This window comes from Crotalus tigris, unplaced genomic scaffold, assembly GCF_016545835.1.
Source record: "Crotalus tigris isolate CLP2741 ecotype Arizona unplaced genomic scaffold, ASM1654583v1 scf7180000024422.1470167, whole genome shotgun sequence".
Taxonomy (NCBI): Eukaryota; Metazoa; Chordata; class Lepidosauria; order Squamata; family Viperidae; genus Crotalus; species Crotalus tigris.
In genome coordinates this window covers 1,061,011-1,082,913 of record NW_024100588.1, presented here as the reverse complement: position 1 = coordinate 1,082,913, position 21,903 = coordinate 1,061,011, and the positions used below count along the sequence as shown (strand labels likewise).

At 37.0% G+C, this 21,903-nt stretch overlaps 1 protein-coding gene across 1 annotated transcript; it reads right to left on the bottom strand.

The window, feature by feature from the left end:
• Positions 1-5,244: 5,244 nt before the first annotated feature.
• On the bottom strand, positions 5,245-14,327 carry LOC120302000 (vomeronasal type-2 receptor 26-like). Its single transcript, XM_039329883.1, has 3 exons — positions 13,779-14,327; positions 11,753-11,879; positions 5,245-6,164 (listed from the first exon to the last, which is right to left on the bottom strand). Exons 1-3 carry the CDS (start codon positions 14,325-14,327, stop codon positions 5,245-5,247), a joined length of 1,596 nt encoding a protein of 531 aa, XP_039185817.1.
• Positions 14,328-21,903: the final 7,576 nt, after the last annotated feature.

Sequence of the window (21,903 nt, the reverse complement as noted above, 5' to 3'; positions counted from 1 at the left end):
GCCTGGCGGGAGCAGCACAGCCAAGGACATGGCAGCTGGGACGCAGGGACAAGACTCTTCCCTTGCACCCTGTCACGCTCAGATGCTGCTGTGGGGCGTGGGCATAGGGTGTGGCCGCCATTGCACTGCTGATCTACCTAGGCGATATGTGATCGGCCATGTAGGCAGTGGGTGGCCCTGCAGGCGGACGGGCAGAGCGGAAGCAGAGCAGGCAGTGTGGGGGCAAAGCGGGTGGGTCGGTTTTTGGGCACTCAGTGTCTAAAAGGTTCGCCATCACTGCTCTATAACAACAACCTGTGTGCTGGGTTGGGCTGAGAGAGAGTGACTGGCCTAAATCACCCAGTCAGCTTTCATTCAAAAGGCAGAACTAGAACTAAACAGTCTTGGTTTCTAGCCTGATGGCTAGGCCTTCAGCTGGGTTTTATAAAACCTTTTCGCTTTAGGCCTCCACTATTGTATGCAAAAAAAAGAGGTTCATTCATTCAATCAATCAATCAATCAATTTCAACTTCTTGCAGGAAAAAAAAAGATCTCCCAAAGTTGGAATTGATTGAACTTTTTGGTCCCACCCAGTCTGCCATTACCACTGCAGTCACACCCATCCAATGGGCCATGCCCACCCAATTGGCCATGCCCACCCCACGCCCACTCGGCACCTGATGATACATAAGTGGGTTTTGGGTTGCAGTTTGGGCACTCAGTCTCTAAAATGTTCGCCATTACTGTCCTACACTTTTCCTTTCTCTTCTCCTTCCTCTATTTTCCTATTATTTTCTTTTGTAGTTTTGTATTTTATCTTATAAATCGATAAAGAAAGTCTACAATGGTTACTTATCTACAAATTTGATCTGGCCAGGATAAAATTCTCTCTTTTGGTTCTTCATAGGGAAATCTTTCCTTAGGTTCTTAATTGGGAATTATTGCATCTCATGTCTGGAGTTCATAAGTCTTTGTTGTAAATATCTCTGCAGTATCCATTGTTGAAAAATTCTCCTTAAAATCACAACATTCCTCTTGCCAAGAAAATCCAGTCCATCCTTCTTCAATTCCATTATCTCAGAATTTCTTATATTTATATTCCTTTCCATCTTTTCTGGAAGATCTATAATTTTCAAACCAAATAATTTCTCACAAATGAAGGAAATATATATGTCCCAGGATAACATTGCAAGATCCAACCTGGGTCGGTCACCAGGATCAGAGGTTTAGTCTTCCGAGCTTTTGGACTGATGCTAGATCCCATCCTCAGGAAACGTCTCTATATCAGAATGTGTGCTTTGGGCTATTCCATGCATCAATGGGAAGGCATCACAAAAGGATGATATTTTTAAAATGGCTCTTTAATTAATCTAAAAGGGTACCATTCAAGGCATGATTTTGACATGAACATCCAGAGAATGGGTACAGACATATCAGAAATGTGATGCTGTGCATGCATGTATTCTGCCCAGGCAAGATTGAGACAGGCATGTTCAGCACATGTTCAGATTTGTGCAAAGTTTGTCATTCTGAGTGGGCACTGTTAAAAGTAGTGTCTGCAGGTGATTGTGAACTTCAACAGTTTAAACAAGTTCCTGCATTTGAGAATAATATGGCAGCCTCAGACTCCAAAGAAGCACTTGATAAAGTGGCTATGTGAGAGTAAGACAACAATTTGATATAAAACTGTTTCCTGAATTAGCCAGTTGGGGTCACTTAGAACTAAGATGCATAATATTAACGGAGGTGATTGCAATATGATGATGAAGCCCTGTCATTGTCAGTTCTGTCAGATACCCAATGATGAATCCAATGATTATATTAAAATTAGTATTTTCATTAGTTGAAACCATCAGTGCAATCTATGATATTTCTTCTTTTAGAATGGACTTTTCCTGGGCATACTGGAATTACACATATTCATAAGATATGTATCGTAAAAATACTGCATCATTGTTTAATGCAATGTCAGCAAAATGAAGACCAGCTGGATGGAACTGATGAAACAGATATTATTATTATTATTATTGAAACTTTTTAAATTTTACAAAACAATACAACCCTTCCCCAACCCCCCCCAACCCTCCCATACCCTCCCCCGACCTTCCCAGAGCTGAATATAGGCTTAATTGAAATTTTTTCAAAAAGTCTTAAAACAGATATAAACTATAAATAAATCTAAATACATTAATTAAACAAATTGTAAGATAATTAACAATAGTATGTATATATATATAAAAAATACAGAAAAATACTAAAAAATAAAAAGAAAGAGAAAAGAAAGAAATAGAAAAAAAATAAAATAAAAAATAAGGTCAATAAAATATTTTAAATTTTAATTATAAGTTATTGAAAAGCTAAATAATATTTTTTTATATCTAATTTATATTGTATAAAATCTATCCATTTTTTCCATACCAAAAAATACTTCTCTTGCGATTGATCTTTCAAGAAAGCCGAAATCTTTGCCATTTCCGCCAAATAAGAAACTTTAAAAAACCACTCTTGCAACTTAGGCAAAGATTCCTTCTTCCAACATTGCCCTACTAACAATCTTGCCGCTGTAATTAAATTTAACATCAATATAGTCTCTTTACTATCACAATCAGAAACAATACCTAACAAAAACAATTGTGGGGTAAATTTTACCCTTCTTCTAAAAATTCTTTGAATATTCCACCATATCTTAATCCAAAAAGCTTTTATATTTTTACATGACCACCAGATATGATAGTAAGTAGCCTCCAAACATCCACATCTCCAACATTTAGGCTGTAAGTCAGGATACATACGAGACACTTTTTGTGGATCAAGGTGCCATCTATAAAACATTTTATAAAAATTCTCCCTTAAATTTTGAGCTTGTGTAAATTTAACATTCCTCACCCAAATAATTTCCCAAGTATCTAATAGAACCGGTTCATCAAAATTTTGTGCCCATTTAATCATACATTCTTTAACTAATTCTGCTTCTGAATCCAGTTCTACTAACACCCCATAAATTCTCTTAATATGGGTTCGTCTTTGATCTTTTATTTGTTTTAACAAATTCTCATCTTCTCTAAGCAAACCCACATTATGATCTATCTTCCACCTATCCACTATTTGTCTATACTGAAACCATGAATAAATAATATTTTCTTGTATTAAATCTTCCAAAGATTTTAACTGCCAATTTTTACCATCCCATCTAAGTAATTCTGCATAAGAAACGCTATCCATCCTAACTCCTCTCCTTATCCCTTCTATCGCATGCCATGGAATAGCCCATAGTGGAATTTTAAAGTCACTTCTATAATATTTCCTCCAAACTCGAAGTAGAGATATCTTTATAATATGAGATTTAAAAACCCTATCGACCTTTTTATTAAAAATTAAATTGGCATGCCATCCAAAAAGTAGATCCCAGCCCTCCAAGAGGAGTATTTCTACATTTGTTAGATTAACCCAATCACTTATTAATGTTAAAACCATAGCATCATAATACAATTTCAAATTCGGTACCTTGAGTCTACCTCTCTCGCGAATATCTTGTATAATTTTAAGTTTTACTCTTGGTTTTTTCCCTGCCCAGATAAATTTGTTAATACCTTTCTGCCATTCATCTAAATTAACCTCATTCTTTAAAATAGGTATCATTTGAAATAAAAAAAGAAACTTTGGCAGAACATTCATTTTAATCGCCGCAATTCTTCCCAAAAGAGATAATTGCAACGTCTCCCAATTTTTCAAATCTCTTTATATATTGACCCACAGCCTTTCATAATTATTATATTATTAAAAAACATTAAAAACTACCTGGTTAGAACTGAAGAAGCTGATGATATCTCATCCCAAGGTGTTGGATGATCTCACCCAGTGCAACCATGTCACATCATTCTTAGTTTTTCCTCCAGTGACATTGTATCATCCTTTGGCCCTTTTCAGCACCCTCATCTCCTGTGTACACCAAGGGGAGTTTCAGGACTGATGGACCAGAGGTTATATAGGCATGGCCTGTCCAGGGTCTTGCCTGCTTTCTGATTCTATTTGTGAAAAAACCCTCCACATGGGGTTGTCCATTTGTGACAAAAACCTCCACAAGGCCATGGAGCAGAATCCCTAGGATATCTTCCAGCTCCTTCTTAAACCCAAGTAGATCCATCTGTTGCCAAGGATGAACTATTTATATAGGTCCTACCAATGCTCACCAGAAGGGGTGAGCGTTGGAAATTCTCACAGCCACCAGGTGGTCTTGCCATGACAGGGGATAATGACAGATCCCCACAGCAGATGACATTACTATTGCTCTGATAAGAAAATATCCAGAATGATCTCATCAGCTGGCATTTAGAATCATTGTGTGCCTCTCATTCAAGTGCTAGGTATTCTGTTTGGCTTATGACCATGGAATGTGCTGTTCTACACAGTCATCATACTTGATTGAATTTCCTAGAAAAAGACCATTATATAAAATTGGATATTAGCATGTATTGGACTTTTGATGGAATTTATTTGGATTATTTTTGTGCCAGAAATTTCATTGGCCTTTGCTACTGAGGAGAAGGTATATATATCCAGCTGGATGTTCTTTTCAATTTAGCCCATTTCTCTTAGGTAATTTCCTACACATTATGTGATCTAGAAAACTGACAATGTTTGCTTGCTTCAGAAACAATTCACAAGCCCTAACTTTTTAAATGAAAAAGTCATTTGTAGTTAAGTCCACTTCTTTTTCACATTCTAGTCTGTATATGAATTAAAATGACCACTCAAGACCAATTGACAATTCATATTTAATCTATATATTTAGTCAGAGCTTTCATCACACAAAAAATATGTATATAAATCAATTTGTACTATTTTGTGTTTATCTGTCTATCTCGGTCAAGCAGGCCATAGAATAGTTACCCCAAAGATTCTTTTTCATGCAAGATGCTTCTTCGGCTCTGACTAGATGGTGGGGAACAGAAGGATTTATACTCCTTGCAGACAGCTGGCCATTTGCATTCTTTTAGACAGTCATTGAGGCCACCTGGAGGTTTATCTGTGTCATCAGGGTCACCTGAGTAGTGCAAAGTATTCAGGTTGTTTTGTGAAAAAGCACCTTTGGGATATTTGTTTATCTGTATACTTTTATGGTCCCAATTTCCAGAAGGAAACAATGTTCTGAGCTATATAAATCTCAAGGGACAGGGCAATATAAAGGCCAATCTTACGGCAATGGTTCTCTGTTTTAAATTTGCCAGTGTTCAAGATCTCTAACATCTACATATAAAGGATATATCAGGAAAATGGAAAGAGTTGTTGAAACTTTCTTTTCATGAGCTGATGTTTATCATTCAGTTTGGGTCTCATCACAATGATAAAACATTTGGGAAGGAAGATGCACATCAATAAGCCAGCACTGGAGGAGATCATGGAGAAGATCTCCACAGCCACGGTATATTTTCCCCTTGTGCTTAGATAGGTTGGAATAAAGCACAGCCAAACACTGCAGAAGACCAACATGCTGAAAGTGATGAATTTGGCTTCATTGAAACTATCGGGTAACTTCCTAGCTAGAAAAGCAGCAGAGAAGCTAACAAGAGCAAGAAACCCCATAAAGCCCAAAACACAGTAGAACATGACTGAGTCTTCATTGCACTCCATGATGACTTCTTCAGACACTGAATGGGCATCAAAATCCAGGTATGGTGGGGACATTATTAGCCACACAGCACAAATACACATTTGAACAAGGGAGCAGGATAGAAGAATAAAAGTGACCATTCTTCCCCCCACCCATTTCCTTAATCTGGAACCAGGTTTGGTGGCCATGAATGCTAGAACCAAAACAAAGGTTTTGGCCAAGACACAAGAAACTGCCACAGAAAAGATGAGGCCAAAAGCTGGTTGTCGGAGGAGACACGCAATTGTGTTAGGTCTCCCAAGAAACAGAAACATGCAAAGGAAAGAGAGGAGGAGGGAAACTAGGAGGATGTAGGTGAGATTCCGGTTGTTGGCTTTGACAATGGGAGTGTCTTTGTGTTTCATGAAGATTGTGATTACCAAAGTTGTCATTAAAGAAAAGCAAAGAGAAAGAACGGTCAGACTGATCCCCAAGGGTTCTTCATAGGACAAAAAGGTGATCCGCTTTGGAATGCACATATTTTTGTCAGTATTTGCATATTGATCTTCTGGACATGGAGAACAGTCATCTACATCTGAAAAAGAACACAGTGGAATTGATACAGTGGATTATTCACAGTGTTGTACCCTCCTGGTTTAGTCCCATTATATTTGGAAATTTCCTACCCTTCGTTTTTGATATTTTCCCCTCTGGACACAGATGGCAAGCATAGCAGCAAAAAGACTCCCCTTCTATCTTTTCCTTGCTGTATCCTGTCTCACAAGGACCATTACACAAAGATAGAGGTAATGCCTACCAATGAATGAAGAAGATTATTTTAAGATACAGAGGGGGAAAGAATTGCTTGGAGAGCTACTGTTACAGTGGAATCACTAGCATAAAAATGGGTTTATGTACTAAGTAATTCAGTACAGAAGTAAAGCAATGACATCATTTTAGAAGTAATTGGTCTGAAATTACAATTCATTAAATATCTACCCTTATTGGTATTTATGGACTTCTATTATCATCATCACCACTCTCCAAAAAGAATTTTTGTTCTGGTTAGATATCAATTGTTTTCTCAGCTTCTGAATTTTGAAGTCACCAGACTCATGAAATCTAGTACACTGGATTGTAGCTTTTACTTTAAAACCCCAAACATATTGTCCTTAATTAACAGAGGACCAAGGTAAAGGGTACAATATTTTAGATCAACTACAGGTAATCCCGAAGTTATGAACGTTCACTTAATGCTTCTTTGAAGGTACGCAATAAGCGCCCCCTAGTGTTAACCAGCAAGTCCCAAAATTATGAATATTGCAGCACCACGGCAATTGTGTGCCCTTATGAGCAATGGCACTGCAACATTTACCCTGGTTATTTCCTCCCTCCCCACCTTTGCTCCAAGTCTCCCTAGGCACCAATTCATCAATACTCACCCTGCAAAAATCGAAATCCCTCACTTTCTTGGCCGTTCCAGGTCTTTGGTGCATTCATAGAGAATGGAGGCCTAAAGTAATGCAAGATCACACAAGATCTGTGGGGTGAGATCTCACACTACTGATCTAGCATGATCTCATGGTATTTTAGGCCTCTGTTCACTGCAACAGAGAATGGAAGCAAAGCCCACTGGTGGCTCAATCCAGGCACTGGAGGCCTTTTCCAGGCCACTGCTGCCTGGATCTGAGGCCAGGGGAAGCTTCTGAAGCCCTCTGATGGCCCGATCCAGGCACCAGACACCTTCTCCATGCTGCTGCCACCCAGATCTGAGATCAGGGATGCTTCCACAGCCCTCCAGTGGCCCAGTCCAGGTGTTGGATGACCTCTCCAGGCCGCTGCTGTCTGGTTCTGAGGCTGGGGAATGCTTCTGCAGCCCTCTGGTGGCCTGATCCGGGAACCGGACACCTTCTCCAGACCGGTCAAACCTGGATCTGAGATTGCAGGATATCTCATGTTCACTTAATGATCTGTGTGCATTTTAATGAGCAAGGGAGTGATCTCGTTCGAGAAACGAGATTCACTTCCATGAGTTTTTGAGTTATGAGTGGAATGGGCAGGCTCCATTACACTCATAACTCAATGATTACCTGTATTACAAAAGTAATCATTCTTACAGATTTTTTTTCCTTCCATAAAACATTTGTACTTAGGCTAGTTCAGAGCTGATTCTTTTTCAACAATAAACATATTTTTATGCTAAAAATACAAAGGAAGGAAGACCAATCTACATTGAAAGAGCTAACCTGATTAAAGCCTACTGGCCACGTGATGGAATCTACAGAAATATTGAAGAAATCTGGAGCTGTGGGATCTACCATCCCAACTTTGACCCTAATAAAGGATTGGTTTGGGAATGAGATCCAGTTGATAATATTATATCCACCAATGAGTTCTCCATTTTCATCAAAGGAGATCTTCTCACCAACACTGTTGTTGAATCTGACTCTTCTCAGAAAAGAATGAACCTGAAATACAGAGACAGCCAGAGAGGGACAAGGAGAGAAAAGGGCAGAGGAAAGAGAAAAACTGTATATATTCAAAACATACATAAGGATGTTTCTTGAAACAAGGAAAATATAAACACTTAAAAAAAAAACTTTAGTTGTAGGCCAGTATCAAACAGATAACATAGCCACCATTCCAACATAGAGGTAAAGGCAAAATATCAGATTACTAAAATAAAATTAACATATAATTGTAAAAAACCCCCCAGCAATATTTATTTAAAATTATTGTAGTTTAATTGCTTATGGCTCATAAGCCAGATGAGTACTAATAAATATATAAAAATACTAGGATGTGTATGGCTATAAAAATTAATTCTAATCTTATAAAGAGCTTTATATTTGCTGCAGCCATGCTAAAGTTAGATTTGAATTATTGCAGTTACAATCCAACAGCCTAGAAGCAAGGTAATAACAAGATAAAACAAAATGTTATTTAAAAGATTTATGTACCGTATAACATTTTAAAATTTTTAAAATTTTAGTTGTAGGCCAATATGAAACAAATAACAAAACAATTATTCTAATAGAAAGGCAGAGGTAAAATATTAGGTTACTGAAAAAAAATGAACATAGAATAATAGAAAAATAAAAAAAACCCAGCAAAAATAATTAATTAGCAATTAGTTTAATTACTAAAGGCATACAAGCCGGATGACTTCTGATAAAATACATAAGAAATACTAGGATGCATATGGCTATAAAAGTTTAATATTATTCTTCATAAGTAAGAATAATATTAAACTTTTATAGCCATATGCATCCTAGTATTTCTTATGTATTATATTTGCTGCAGCCATGCTAAGATTTGATTTGTATTATTGCACTTACTATCCAACTGACTATCCAACTGACTGGAAGCAAGAGAATTACAAGATAAATCAAAATGTAGTTTAAAAGGTTTATGTTTATGTATGTATACACACATACACACACACATAAACACACACACATAAACATTTTCCAGTTACATTATGTTTTATCCTATTATTGTTTTATAAATTTGAATATATTATCTATAAGGGAATGTAGCCCCTTCCTCATAGTTCACAGAGTATATTATTGATACCAATGATAGATTTTGCCTATAGATGTAAAATAATAAAGAAAGCAGCTTGGAAAAATCATTGTGTGTCACCAAGAAAGTTTTGGGAGATTTTGTCAATTTCATCAATAGAAGCATATTCTAAGAGATGCGGTTATCATTTTATAGAATTCAATTTGCAATGTTCACATAAGTTTATAAATATTTAAGTTTGTTAATCTGTTACTACATCTCACTTTTAGACCTAAAGTCAATCCCCCTAAGAATATTGTTTGTTAGAGTTTGCAACTACAGATGTGGTTGTCCAAAGGTGTTTTTAAAAGAGGCAACTGGACTTTCTTATTTTTCTTTGAAGACGTTTTTTGTATACTCTGGCTGGTGTCAGATTTGATGCCGTCCAGCCACTGTTTTAACTGGTGGCCTGGTTTCCTTTTAGCACTAGCTCTTCCAAACATAATTCCTTTTTCCATTGAAAAGTTTTTTCAAATAACCTGGTCCCAAATGTTCAGCAAATTCCAAACAGGGCTCACTCAGAGATCTCATCAACTGATACTTAGAATCACCGTGTGCCTTTCATTCAAGTGCTGTGACACTCTTTGTACTCAAACAGACTTATGACCATGGCATGTGCTGTTCTACAGAGTCATCATACTCGATAGAATTTCCTAGAAAGAGACCATGATGTAATTTAGATATTACCATATACTGGACTTCTGATGGAATTTACTTGGATTTACTAGAATTATTTTTCTGCTAGAGATTTCATTGTTTTTTGCTACTGAGGAGAAGATATATGACCAACTGGAAGACCTTTTGAATTTACCCCCAGGTTTTGTAGGTGACCACTACACATGATGTGCACCAAAGAATTCCCAGTGTCCGATTCCTTCAGAAACAAGTCACAAGCCTTCTCTGTTTAAATGAAAGGCTCATTTGTATTTAATCCCCATTTCTTTTTACACATTCTAACCTGCATATGAATTAAGATGACCAGTCAAAACAAATTTATAAGTGACATTTAATCTATATATTTAGTTAGAGTTCTCAATCACATATTGAAATATATTCATACATCAATTTGTGATATTATTTATTTATACATTTTTGTATAAATTATAAATGTATTATAATTATTGTATAAATTATAAATGTGTTATTATAATTATACATTTATAATTCCTTTCCAAAAGTCTATGGAGATTCTCAGCCATCCAGGTCATAGTTATCACAAAGATACATTTTCACCAGGCAACTGGAATTTCTTGTTTTTCTTTGAAGAAGGTTCACTTCTCATCCAAGAAGCTTCTTCAGCTCTGACTGGATTGTGGGGAATGGATGGATTTATACCAGCTGTCTGCAAGCAGTATAAGTCCTTCCATTCCCCACCATCCAGTCAGAGCTGAAGAAGCTTTTTGGATGAGAAGTGAAACGTCTTCAAAGAAAAACTAGAAAGTCCAGTTGCCTCATGATAAAGCATCTTTAGGATCCTTTCCAAAAATAAAAAAGGTTCTGAGCCATTTGAATCTCAGGGAACAATGCAACACAGAAGGACAAATCTAATTGTACATTGCTTTTTGGCCTTAATGTGCTTAAAGGTAAGGAGGATTGCTAACATCTTCATATAAGGGTTATCAAGCAAATAGAAAGATTTGTTAAAACTTTCTCTTCATGAGTTGATGCTTATCATTCAGTTCGGGTCTCATCACAATGATAAAACATTTGGGAAGGAAGATAGGTACCAGTAAGCCAGCACTGGAGGAGATCATGGAGAAGATCTCCACAGCCATGGTATATTTTCCCCTTGTGCTTAGATAGGTTGGAATGAAGCACAGCCAAACACTGCAGAAGACCAACATGCTGAAGGTGATGAATTTGGCTTCGTTTAAACTATCGGGTAACTTCCTAGCTAGAAAAGCAGCAGAGAAGTTAACAAGAGAAAGAAAACCCATAAAACCCAAAACACAGTAGAACATAACCGAGGCTTCATTGCACTCCATTCAGACACTGAGTGTGCATCAAAATCTGGGTATGGTGGGGACATTATCAGCCATACAGCACAAAAACACATTTGAACAAGGGAACAGGATAGAAGAATAAAAGTGACCATTCTTCCCCCCACCCATTTCCTCAATCTGGAATCAGGTTTGGTGGCCATGAATGCTAGAACCACAACAAAGGTTTTGGCCAAGACACAAGAAACCGCCACAGAAAAGATGAGGCCAAAAGATGATTGTCGAAGGAGACACAAAATTGTGTTGGGTCTCCCAAGAAACAGAAACACGTAAAGGAAAGAGACGAGAAGGGAAACTAGGAGGATGTAGGTGAGATTCCGGTTGTTGGCTTTGACAATGGGAGTGTCTTTGTGTTTCATGAAGATTGTGATTACCAAAGTTGTCATTAAAGAAAAACAAAGAGAAAGAACGGTCAGACTGATCCCCAAGGGTTCTTCATAGGACAAAAAGGTGATGTGCTTTGGAATGCACATATTTTTGTCAGGATTTGCATATTGATCTTCTGGACATGGAGAACAGTCATCTACATCTGAAAAAGAACACAGTGGAATTGATACAGTGCATTAGAGACAGTGTTGTACCTCCTGGTTTAGTCCCATTATATTTGGAAATTTCCTACCCTTCTTTTTTGATATTTTCCCCTCTGGACACAGATGGCAAGCATAGCAGCAAAACGACTCCCCTTCTATCTTTTCCTTGCTGTATCCTGTCTCACAAGGACCATTACACAAAGATAGAGGTAATGCCTACCAATGAATGAAGAAGAATATTTTAAGATACAGAGGGGAAAAGAATTGCTTGGAGAGCTACTGTTACAGTGGAATCACTAGCATAAAAATGGGTTTATGTACTAAGTAATTCAGTACAGAAGTAATGTGATGACATCATTTTAAATGTAATTGGTCTGAAATTACAATTCATTAAATATCTACCCTTATTGGCATTTATGGACTTTTATAATCATCATCACCACAAATAATTTTTGTGCTGGTTAGATAAGAATAGTTTTCTCAACTTCTGAATTTTGAAGTCACCAGATTGATTAAATTTAGAACACTGGACTGTAGATTTTACTTAAAAACCATGAAACTATTGTCTATAATTAACAGAGGGCCAAGGTAAAGGGTACAATATTTTATATCAACTATTACAAAAGTAATCATTCTTATGTCCATGGAACATTTTTACTTAAGCTAGTTCAGAGATGATGCTCCAAGACTTTCAACAATATTTTTTTTTTCTACCTAAAGGAAGGGAGACCAATCTAGATTGAAAGAACTAACCTGATTAAAACCTACTGGCCACTTGATGGAATCTACAGAAATATTGAACTTGTTTTCTGGAGCTGTGGGATCTATCATCCCAATTTTGACCCTAACAAAGGATTGGTTTGGGAATGAGATCCAGTTGATAATATGATACCCACCAATGAGTTCTCCATTTTCATCAAAGGAGATCTTCTCACCAACACTGTTATTGAATCTGACATTTCTCAGAATAGAATGAAACTGGAATATAGAGACAGCCAGAGAGGAACAAAGAGAGAAAAGTACAGAGGAAAGAGAAAACCCTAATATATTCAAAACATACATAGGGATGTTTCTTGAAACAAAGAAAATATAAACACTTTTTTAAAAAAAAAAACTTCAGTTGTAGGCCAGTATTAAACAGATAACATACTGTAGCAATCATTCCAATATAGAGGTAGAGGTAAAATATCAGATTATTAAAATAAAATTAAAATATAATTGTAAAAAAACCCCAACAATATTTTTTTAGAACTATTGTAGTTTAATTGCTAAAGGCTCTTAAGCCAGATGACTACTGATAAAAATATAAGAAATACTAGGAAATACAAGTATATGGCTATAAAAATTAATACTATTCTTATAAAGAGCTTTATATTTGCTGCAGCCATGCTAAAGTTAGATATGAATTATTGTAGTTACAGTCCAAAAGACTGAAAGCAAGATAATAACAAGATAAAAGAAAATGTAGTTGAAAAGGTTTATGTGTATGTGTGTATACACTTATTCACACACACACACACAAACATTTTCCAGTTACATTATGTTTTATTGTATGGTAGATTTTGCCTATAGGTACAAAACAGTAAAGAAAGCAGCTTGGAAGAATCATTGTGTGACACCAAGAAAGTTTTGGGCAATTTTGTCAATTTCATTGATAGAAACATATTCAAAGAGATACGGTTATAATTTTATAGAATTCAATTTGCAATGTTAACATAAGCTTATAAATAGTTCAGTTGGTTAATCCGTTACTATATCTCACTTTTAGACTTAACGTCAATCCCCCTAAGAATATTGTTTGTTAGAGTTTGCAACTATAGATGTAGTTGTCCAAAGGTGTTTTTAAAAAAGGCAACTGGACTTTTTTATTTTTCTTGGAAGACGTTTTGTTTCTCATCCAAGAAGCTTCTTCAGGTCTGATTGAATGGTGGGGAGTGCAGTCATCTGGTCATTGGCACTCTTCCTGAAAGTCATTGAGGCCACTTGGAGGCCTTCAAGGAAAAGAAGAAAGTCCAGTTGTCTCTTGAAAAATAACCTTTGGGACAACCATGACCTGGATGATTGAGAATCTCCATACACCTACAGATATGGTTGTTTTTTTGCTTACAGGCTTACCTGCCACCACACTTGATTGTGAAACTCTTTCCTTCCTGCTTTCACTATTGTTGCGTCCCTGGATTTGGATAAATACAGAGATTGCAAAGCATGTGCCACAGCGTAGACTGCATTGTAAATATTGTAACTCTGTCCACTGATGCGTGTTTCAAACACAGATGTAGGAAGGGTCTCAAGTCTCTCCTGTCCAGTACAAGTTGTCTCAGACACCTCTGATGTTGAATTAGGGAAGACACAACCGAATGCCTGTTCCCAGAAATCTTTCCGAAAATGATCATGATGATCACTGTTTGGACTCAGATTGTGAAGAAATTCTTGGAAGTCTTGGACTTCTTTTGTGTGAATTGCAAAGGATAAAGCACCTTGTAGGAAATGGACGTCACATGATTTATGAAAGGACATTGAAGTGTAATCTGTCTGAGCATTTATAAGCCAGATCTTTGGCTTCCTTGGTATATCCTCCACTTCTGAAAACTGAAGGAAAGTTCTCAGAACTGTCATGGTATGAATTTTACCATATACAATTATCACATTGGCTGTGCTGTTCATGAGAATGTGGTTATATGTTGTCCTTCATCCATAATACCAGTAAAATCATTATAGAAATCTATATTTGGTAACTGTTCTACAAACTCAGTGCAGATGCCGTACTTTGAAAAGGTGGGGACCACCTTCTGGACAAATTTATCTGCTTTCTCATCCTTTACTACAAGAATTCCAACCCAGATCCATCTTAAGTACTTCAATAGCTCTATTAGGCCGTTATGTTCGTGGGATTCACTTGGAAACATTTGCTGGAAGAAAACTGCTTGAGTCTCTTTATCCATGGCTGGAGCAGAGCCATAGATCAACTGCAGGAAGACAAACATAAGTGACTGTGAAGGTCTAAGTGAACTTCTGAAAATGTGTACATTCATTTGAGTCTCTGGATACCCTTGAGCTTATACATTCTGAAACATTATGCAGTTGTCTTTATTTAGAAATATCAACCAAGATGTCCCTCTATATCAGTGTTTCTCAACCTTGACAATTTTAAGGCATGTGGACTTCAACTCCCAGAATTCCACAGCCAGCAATTCTGGGAGTTGAAGTCCACATGCCTTAAAATTGTCAAGGTTGAGAAACACTGCTCTATATACTGAGGTTAACAAGAATAAAAGAAGAGGAAGCCAACCTATTCTCCAAAGCACCTGAAGCCAGGACAAAAAGCAATTAGATGGAAACCTATTCTCCAAAGCACCTGAAGCCAGGACAAAAAGCAATTAGATGGAAACCTATCAAAGAGAACTAACTTAGAACAATCAATCAGTTGAACGGCTTGCCTCCAGAGGTTATGGGTTCCCCATCATTTGAGGTTTTGAGAAGAGTTTGGGCAGCCATTTGTACAGAATTATGTAGAGTTTCCTACTTGAGCAGGAGCTGGTCTAGAAGACTTCTGAGGTCCCTTCCAACTCTTAATTTAATGTCAGGCATTGGAGAATGTTTTTCTATGCCCAATATCCTCAATGTTTGTTCAAAGTTATAATTACTCATAATGTTATGGTAATCCTAGCAAGCAAAAAATAATATCTAGGAATCTTGAAAGTTTTTAGAGAAAGAAGCCTACAGATCTCTGGGGAGGTATGGCAATATAATAATTCAATCTTCAGCACATCTTACCTGAGGAACTTTGTAGATGCACAATACAGTTGCCATGTGAAGAGAGATATCAGGTCCACCAATGACTGCAGCCAAAGGGTTTGGGACCCCACACTTGTAGTTAGGGATGAATTTGCCCTGAGTGAAAGGCAGGAACATTGAGCCAAAGTAGGTCCAGCTTGGACTAAAATGGCTGTTAAAAATATGGAAGCCCAGGGTGATATTGGGTAGGATCTGCTGATTTTCATTGATCTCTTTTAGAGTAAACGCTAAGGCCAGGACATGCTGGTAACTCTGAAAAAGCATTCTGTGAAAAAACACATGAAGAAAGGTCTGCTTCATATCCTGGCACCTGGAATCCTTAAATACAAAACATATAATATTCCAAATGGGGTCTGACTAAAGCCCTGTACATAAGGATTAGGACCTACATTTTCCTGCTCCTGTTCCCTCTAGTGATGCATTCACCTTTACTATTCAGCTCGGATGCTGGAAAATGCAAAGCAAAATGCTAGCACATATATACCCCTCCAGGAACTGGAGTTATTTATATTACAAAACAAACACTGGCTTGAAATTGGAATCACTATTTCTTAATAAATGAGAAAGGCCCAGTATCAAACTGCAGCTTTTAAAAATGGCTTATATCCAGAAGGAAATTGCTGTATTTTGATACTAGAAATATGAAACGAAAAATTCATCAGTGGAAATATGTCCTCTCACCAAATCTTAGTAATAGTTACATCCTCATAAATTAAGTCATACTTTCCTCTATGGTTATAGATATTTAGATGTTTGTTATGTTTAGACTTTTGACCTCTCTTTCAACTTTACGCGGATGCTGAAATTTCACTTTCCATAATGTAAACCTAGGCATCTTATTTAAAATGTGTTTTTCAGGAGCCTTTGTGAGTAGAGGAGAACATTTCAAGCATCGTGTGATTTAGCAGCATGGTCTAGAGTCTGACAATAAATTGATGATGTACTTACACAGATCCATTATGAAGTGCCTGAGAAGGATGTTGACTGAAATCAATAGGATCAGAAAATGTAAACAGTACAGAAATAATGCCAGCAATGTTGATGTCTCCAATCTGATGATAGGTGTGATGAATAGGAAGAGGCTCCTCAAAGTCACACCGAAGCTAGGATCCTTGCACATCACTTGAGGCAATACTATTAACAGCAGCTCCATGAATACAAACATCTTCTATGTCTTCATTCTATGTACAAATGCCTCTGTCTGCCACAAGATATTTTACATGTACCCATCTGACCTGTCTTGTTGAGATGTTCTTCAGATACAAATAGCAACATGCTATCAAATCAGTTTAAAGGCCTCCTGAGGCAGGAAGGCATGAGCCGCAAGAGAAAAATAAAATTATTATATCCACAAATGAAAATACAAATGTAAATATAGGCATTATAGATACTTTCTATTCTATTCTATTCTATTCTATTCTATTCTATTCTATTCTATTCTATTCTATTCTATTCTATTCTATTCTATTCTATTCTATTCTATTCTATTCTCAACCCATTTGTCCTGTCATATATTATATATATATGTAGAGAAAAAATAGTTAACAGGTTAAACAACTGCAAAATTAAAGTTCAAGGCCCTCTGTTAATAATCTTATTATAATTTATTCGTAAAAAGTCTGCAAATGTAAAAAAAGAGACTTTTTATCATTTATGGTAGACATGTAATAACGCAAATAAATATTGCAGTAGGATTCACAACTTAATACTGAAGATTCTCAAACTGAATATAATTATAAAACCAGAAACTATTCATTTGGGTTTAATGGAAACAGACTTGGGGAAAAATGGAACTTTGATTTTATATATGTTAATGGTAACAAGATTATTTTATGCACAAAAATGAAAGGACAGGTTGATTCCCATAACTGATGAATGTCTGTAAAAGTTGATGGAGTTTGCAGAGATGGCTAAATTAACTGCTTTGATTAAAAAAAAAACACATTTTTTTTGTTTCTACTAGGAAACTGCTTCTGGACTTTCTGTCTGAGGTGGAAAAAAATGAAACTTTAATTTTGGGTTTTACCGATAGGTTTGTTGTTATAGAAATGGCTATTTTTTATTATTAAATAAAAGTAAAAAGTTGAGCCCCTCAGGTCGGAAGGTGTCCAATATGCTACTGGGGAAGAGCAGAGGGCTAGTAATAGTAGCGCCAGAAAGAATGAAGCGACTGGGCCAAAGCCGAAAGGACGCTCAGCTGTGGATATATCTGGTGGTGAAAGGAAAGTCCGATGCTGTAAAGATTTTTTCTCCATAGGAACCTGGAATGTAAGATCCATGAATCAAGGCAAGCTAGACGTAGTCAAAAAAGAGATGACAAGACTGAACATCGACATCTTAGGAATCAGTGAACTAAAATGGACAGGAATGGGTGAATTTAACTCAGATGACCATCAGGTATACTACTGTGGGCAAGAATCCCTCAGAAGAAATGGAGTAGCCTTCATAGTCAATAAAAGAATAGGAAAAGCAATACTGGGATACAATCCCCAAAATGACAGAATGATCTCAATTCGAATCCAAGGCAAACCATTCAATATTACAATAATCCAAATCTATGCCCCAACCACTGGTGCTGAAGAGGATGAAATTGACCGGTTCTATGAAGCCCTACAGCACCTTATAGAATTAACACCAAAAAAATGATGTCCTTATCATCATGGGGGATTGGAATGCTAAGGTAGGAAGCCAAAAGATAACCGGAATAACAGGCAAGTTTGGCCTTGGAGTACAAAATGAAGCAGGGCACAGGCTGATAGAATTTTGTCAAGAGAATACCATGGTCATAACAAACACTCTTTTCCAACAACCCAAGAGATGGCTCTACACATGGACATCACCAGACGGTCAACATAGAAATCAGATTGACTATGTGCTCTGCAGCCAAAGATGGAGAAGCTCTATACAGTCAGTAAAAACAAGACCAGGAGCTGACTGTGGCTCAGATCATGAGCTTCTCGTTGCAAAATTTAGGCTTAAATTGAAAAAAGTAGGGAAAAGCACTAGGCCACTCAGGTATGAACTAAATCATATTCCTGATGAATATACAGTAGAGGTGACAAATAGATTTAAGGAATTAGATCTGATAGACAGAGTGCCTGAAGAACTATGGATGGAAGTTCGCAACATTGTACAAGAGGTAGCAACTAAAACCATCCCAAAGAAAAAGAAATGCAAGAAAGCAAAATGGCTGTCTGAGGAAGCTTTGCAAATAGCTGAGGAAAGAAGGGAAGCGAAAGGCAAAGGAGAAAGAGAAAGATACACCCAATTGAATGCAGAATTCCAGAGAGTAGCTAGAAGAGATAAGAATGCCTTCTTAAATGAACAGTGCAAAGAAATAGAAAAAAACAACAGAATAGGGAGGACCAGAGATCTCTTCAAGAAAATTGGAGATATGAAGGGAACATTTCATGCAAAGATGGGCATGATAAAGGACCAAAATGGCAGGGACCTAACAGAGGCAGAAGAGATTAAGAAGAGATGGCAAAACTACACAGAAGAACTATACAAGAATGAGCTTAACGTCCCAGATAACCACAATGAGATGGTCACTGACCTCGAACCAGACATCCTAGAATGTGAAGTGAAATGGGCCTTAGAAAATCTGAGCAACAACAAAGCTAGTGGAGGTGACAGTATTCCAGCTGAGCTATTCAAAATCTTAAAAGACGATGCAGTAAAAGTGCTATACTCAATTTGCCAGCAAATTTGGAAAACTCAACAGTGGCCACAGGATTGGAAAAGGTCAGTTTACATTCCAATTCCAAAGAAAGGCAATGCCAAAGAATGTTCAAACTATCGCACCATTGCACTCATTTCACATGCTAGTAAAGTTATGCTTAAAATCCTACAAGCTAGACTCCAGCAGTATGTGGCTCGAGAACTTCCAGAAGTACAGGCAGGATTTCGAAGAGGCAGAGGAACTAGAGATCAAATTGCCAACATATGCTGGATCATGGAGAAAGCTAGGGAGTTCCAGAAAAACATCTACTTCTGCTTCATTGACTATGCTAAAGCCTTTGATTGTGTGGATCACAACAAATTGTGGCAAGTTCTTAAAGAGATGGGAGTACCAGACCATCTTATTTGTCTCTTGAGAAACCTATATGCGGGTCAAGAAGCAACAGTGAGAACTGGACACGGAACCACTGATTGGTTCAAAATTGGAAAAGGAGTCCGGCAAGGCTGTATACTGTCGCCCTGCCTATTTAACTTATATGCAGAGCACATCATGAGAAAGGCAGAGCTAGATGAAACAAAAGTTGGAATTAAGATTGCCGGGAGAAATATCAACAACCTAAGATATGCAGATGATACCACGCTAATGGCAGAAAGTGAAGAGGAACTAAAGAGCCTCTTGATGCGGGTGAAGAAGGAGAGTGCAAAAGTTGGCTTGAAACTCAACATTAAGAAAACCAAAATCATGGCATCCGGCCCTCTCAATTCCTGGCAAATAGATGGGGAAGAAATGGAGGTAGTGACAGATTTTATTTTTCTGGGCTCCAAGATCACCTCAGATGGGGACTGCAGCCAAGAAATTAAAAGACGCTTGCTCCTGGGGAGGAAAGCTATGGCAAATCTAGACAGCATACTAAAAAGCAGAGACATCACCCTGCCAACAAAAGTGCGTATAGTCCAGGCCATGGTTTTCCCAGTTGCAATGTATGGCTGTGAAAGTTGGACCATAAGAAAGGCTGAGCGCAAAAGAATTGAGGCCTTTGAACTATGGTGCTGGAGAAGACTCCTGCGAATCCCTTGGACTGCAAGGCGTTCAAACCGGTCAGTCCTAGAAGAGATCAACCCCGACTGCTCTTTAGAAGGCCAGATCCTGAAGTTGAAACTCAAGTACTTTGGCCACCTAATGAGAAGGAAGGACTCACTGGAGAAGAGCCTAATGCTGGGAAAGATTGAGGGCAATAGAAGAAGGGGACGACAGAGAATGAGATGGCTGGATGGAGTCACTGAAGCAGTAGGTGTGAACTTAAATGGACTCCAGAAGATGGTAGAGGACAGGAAGACCTGGAGGAACATTGTCCATGGGGTCGCGATGGGTCGGACATGACTTCGCAATTAACAACAACAACAAAAAGTTGAGTTTTGATGATACTATCTTATTTTACTACACCAAAGCAGTAAATGCTCCAACACTGGAAGTTTTTAAGAAGAGACTGGACAGTCATTTGTCCGAAATGGTGTAGGGTTTCCTGCCTGAGCAGGGGGTTGGACTAGATGACCTCCAAGATCCTTTCCAACTTTACTACTATAATTATTATTATTACAGGAGTTGGAAATCAGTGCATTTTCTTTCTTTTTCCACTTTCCCCCTACACTTTTTCTCTCCCTTCTCCCTCCCCTATTTTCCTACTATTTTCTTTTGTAGTTTTGTATTTTATATTATAAACCAATAAAGAAAGTCAATAATGGTTTCTTTTTTTAAATAAATATTTTTATTGAGTTTTATAAAGGTAATAGGGGGATAGGGTCAAAAAGGGTAAGACAACGGGAAACATCCAAAAAGGTTAGACCAGGGAAAAGGAGTAACACAAAAGTGGGATTAATCCCACAAAATGACATCACTTCAGCAAGTCTACCAGTCTGGGTTTACATATTAAGTCTTAATAATTACTCTATTATTAAAGAACTTTCCATAAAATCACATAAATAACAAATTAGTCAATAAATCTCATTCATTTCACTACTTAATCATGCTTAATATTAATTAATTATAATCACTTTAAAATAATAATATATTACATATTAATTATAGTTTACCATATTATTTAAGATCATAAATATACAAAGAGGAGGAGGAAGAAGAAGAAATAAGAACAAGTTCATACAAATAATCATGGAATATAAATACAAATGATCAATTATCTCTTTAAATTTCATAACCTTTTCTCACTCTCATGTGTTTCTAACCAATAATAAAATTTTCCCCATGTTTTAAAGTAAACTGTGTTTTCTTTCTCTTTCATTTCTAAAGTCAGTCTATCCATTTTTGCACATTCGAGTATTTTTGTTATTATAGTCTGGTCAGATGGTAAATTTTCATTTTTTCCAAACTTGGGCAAATATTATTCTTGCGGCTGTCAGCACATGCAATATTAAAAACTCATTCTCTTTTCCATAATTCAAACCTAATATTCCTAACAACAGAGTTCTGGTTTAAATTCTATCTGTATTTTAATCATCTCTTCCAGCAACAGATGGATCTTAAACCAAAATTTTTTAACATTAGGACATATCAGCCAGAAATAGTAATAAGTGCCTGGTTGTTGTTTACATTTCCAACACATATTGATACATTTTTAAACATTTTCTCTAATCTAACTGGTGTCATGTGCCATCTATAAAACATTTTATATAAGTTTTTCTTATAGGCAGCTGCTTTAATAAATTTAATATTTCAGTCCCATAGTTTTTGCTAATCTTCTAAATCTAT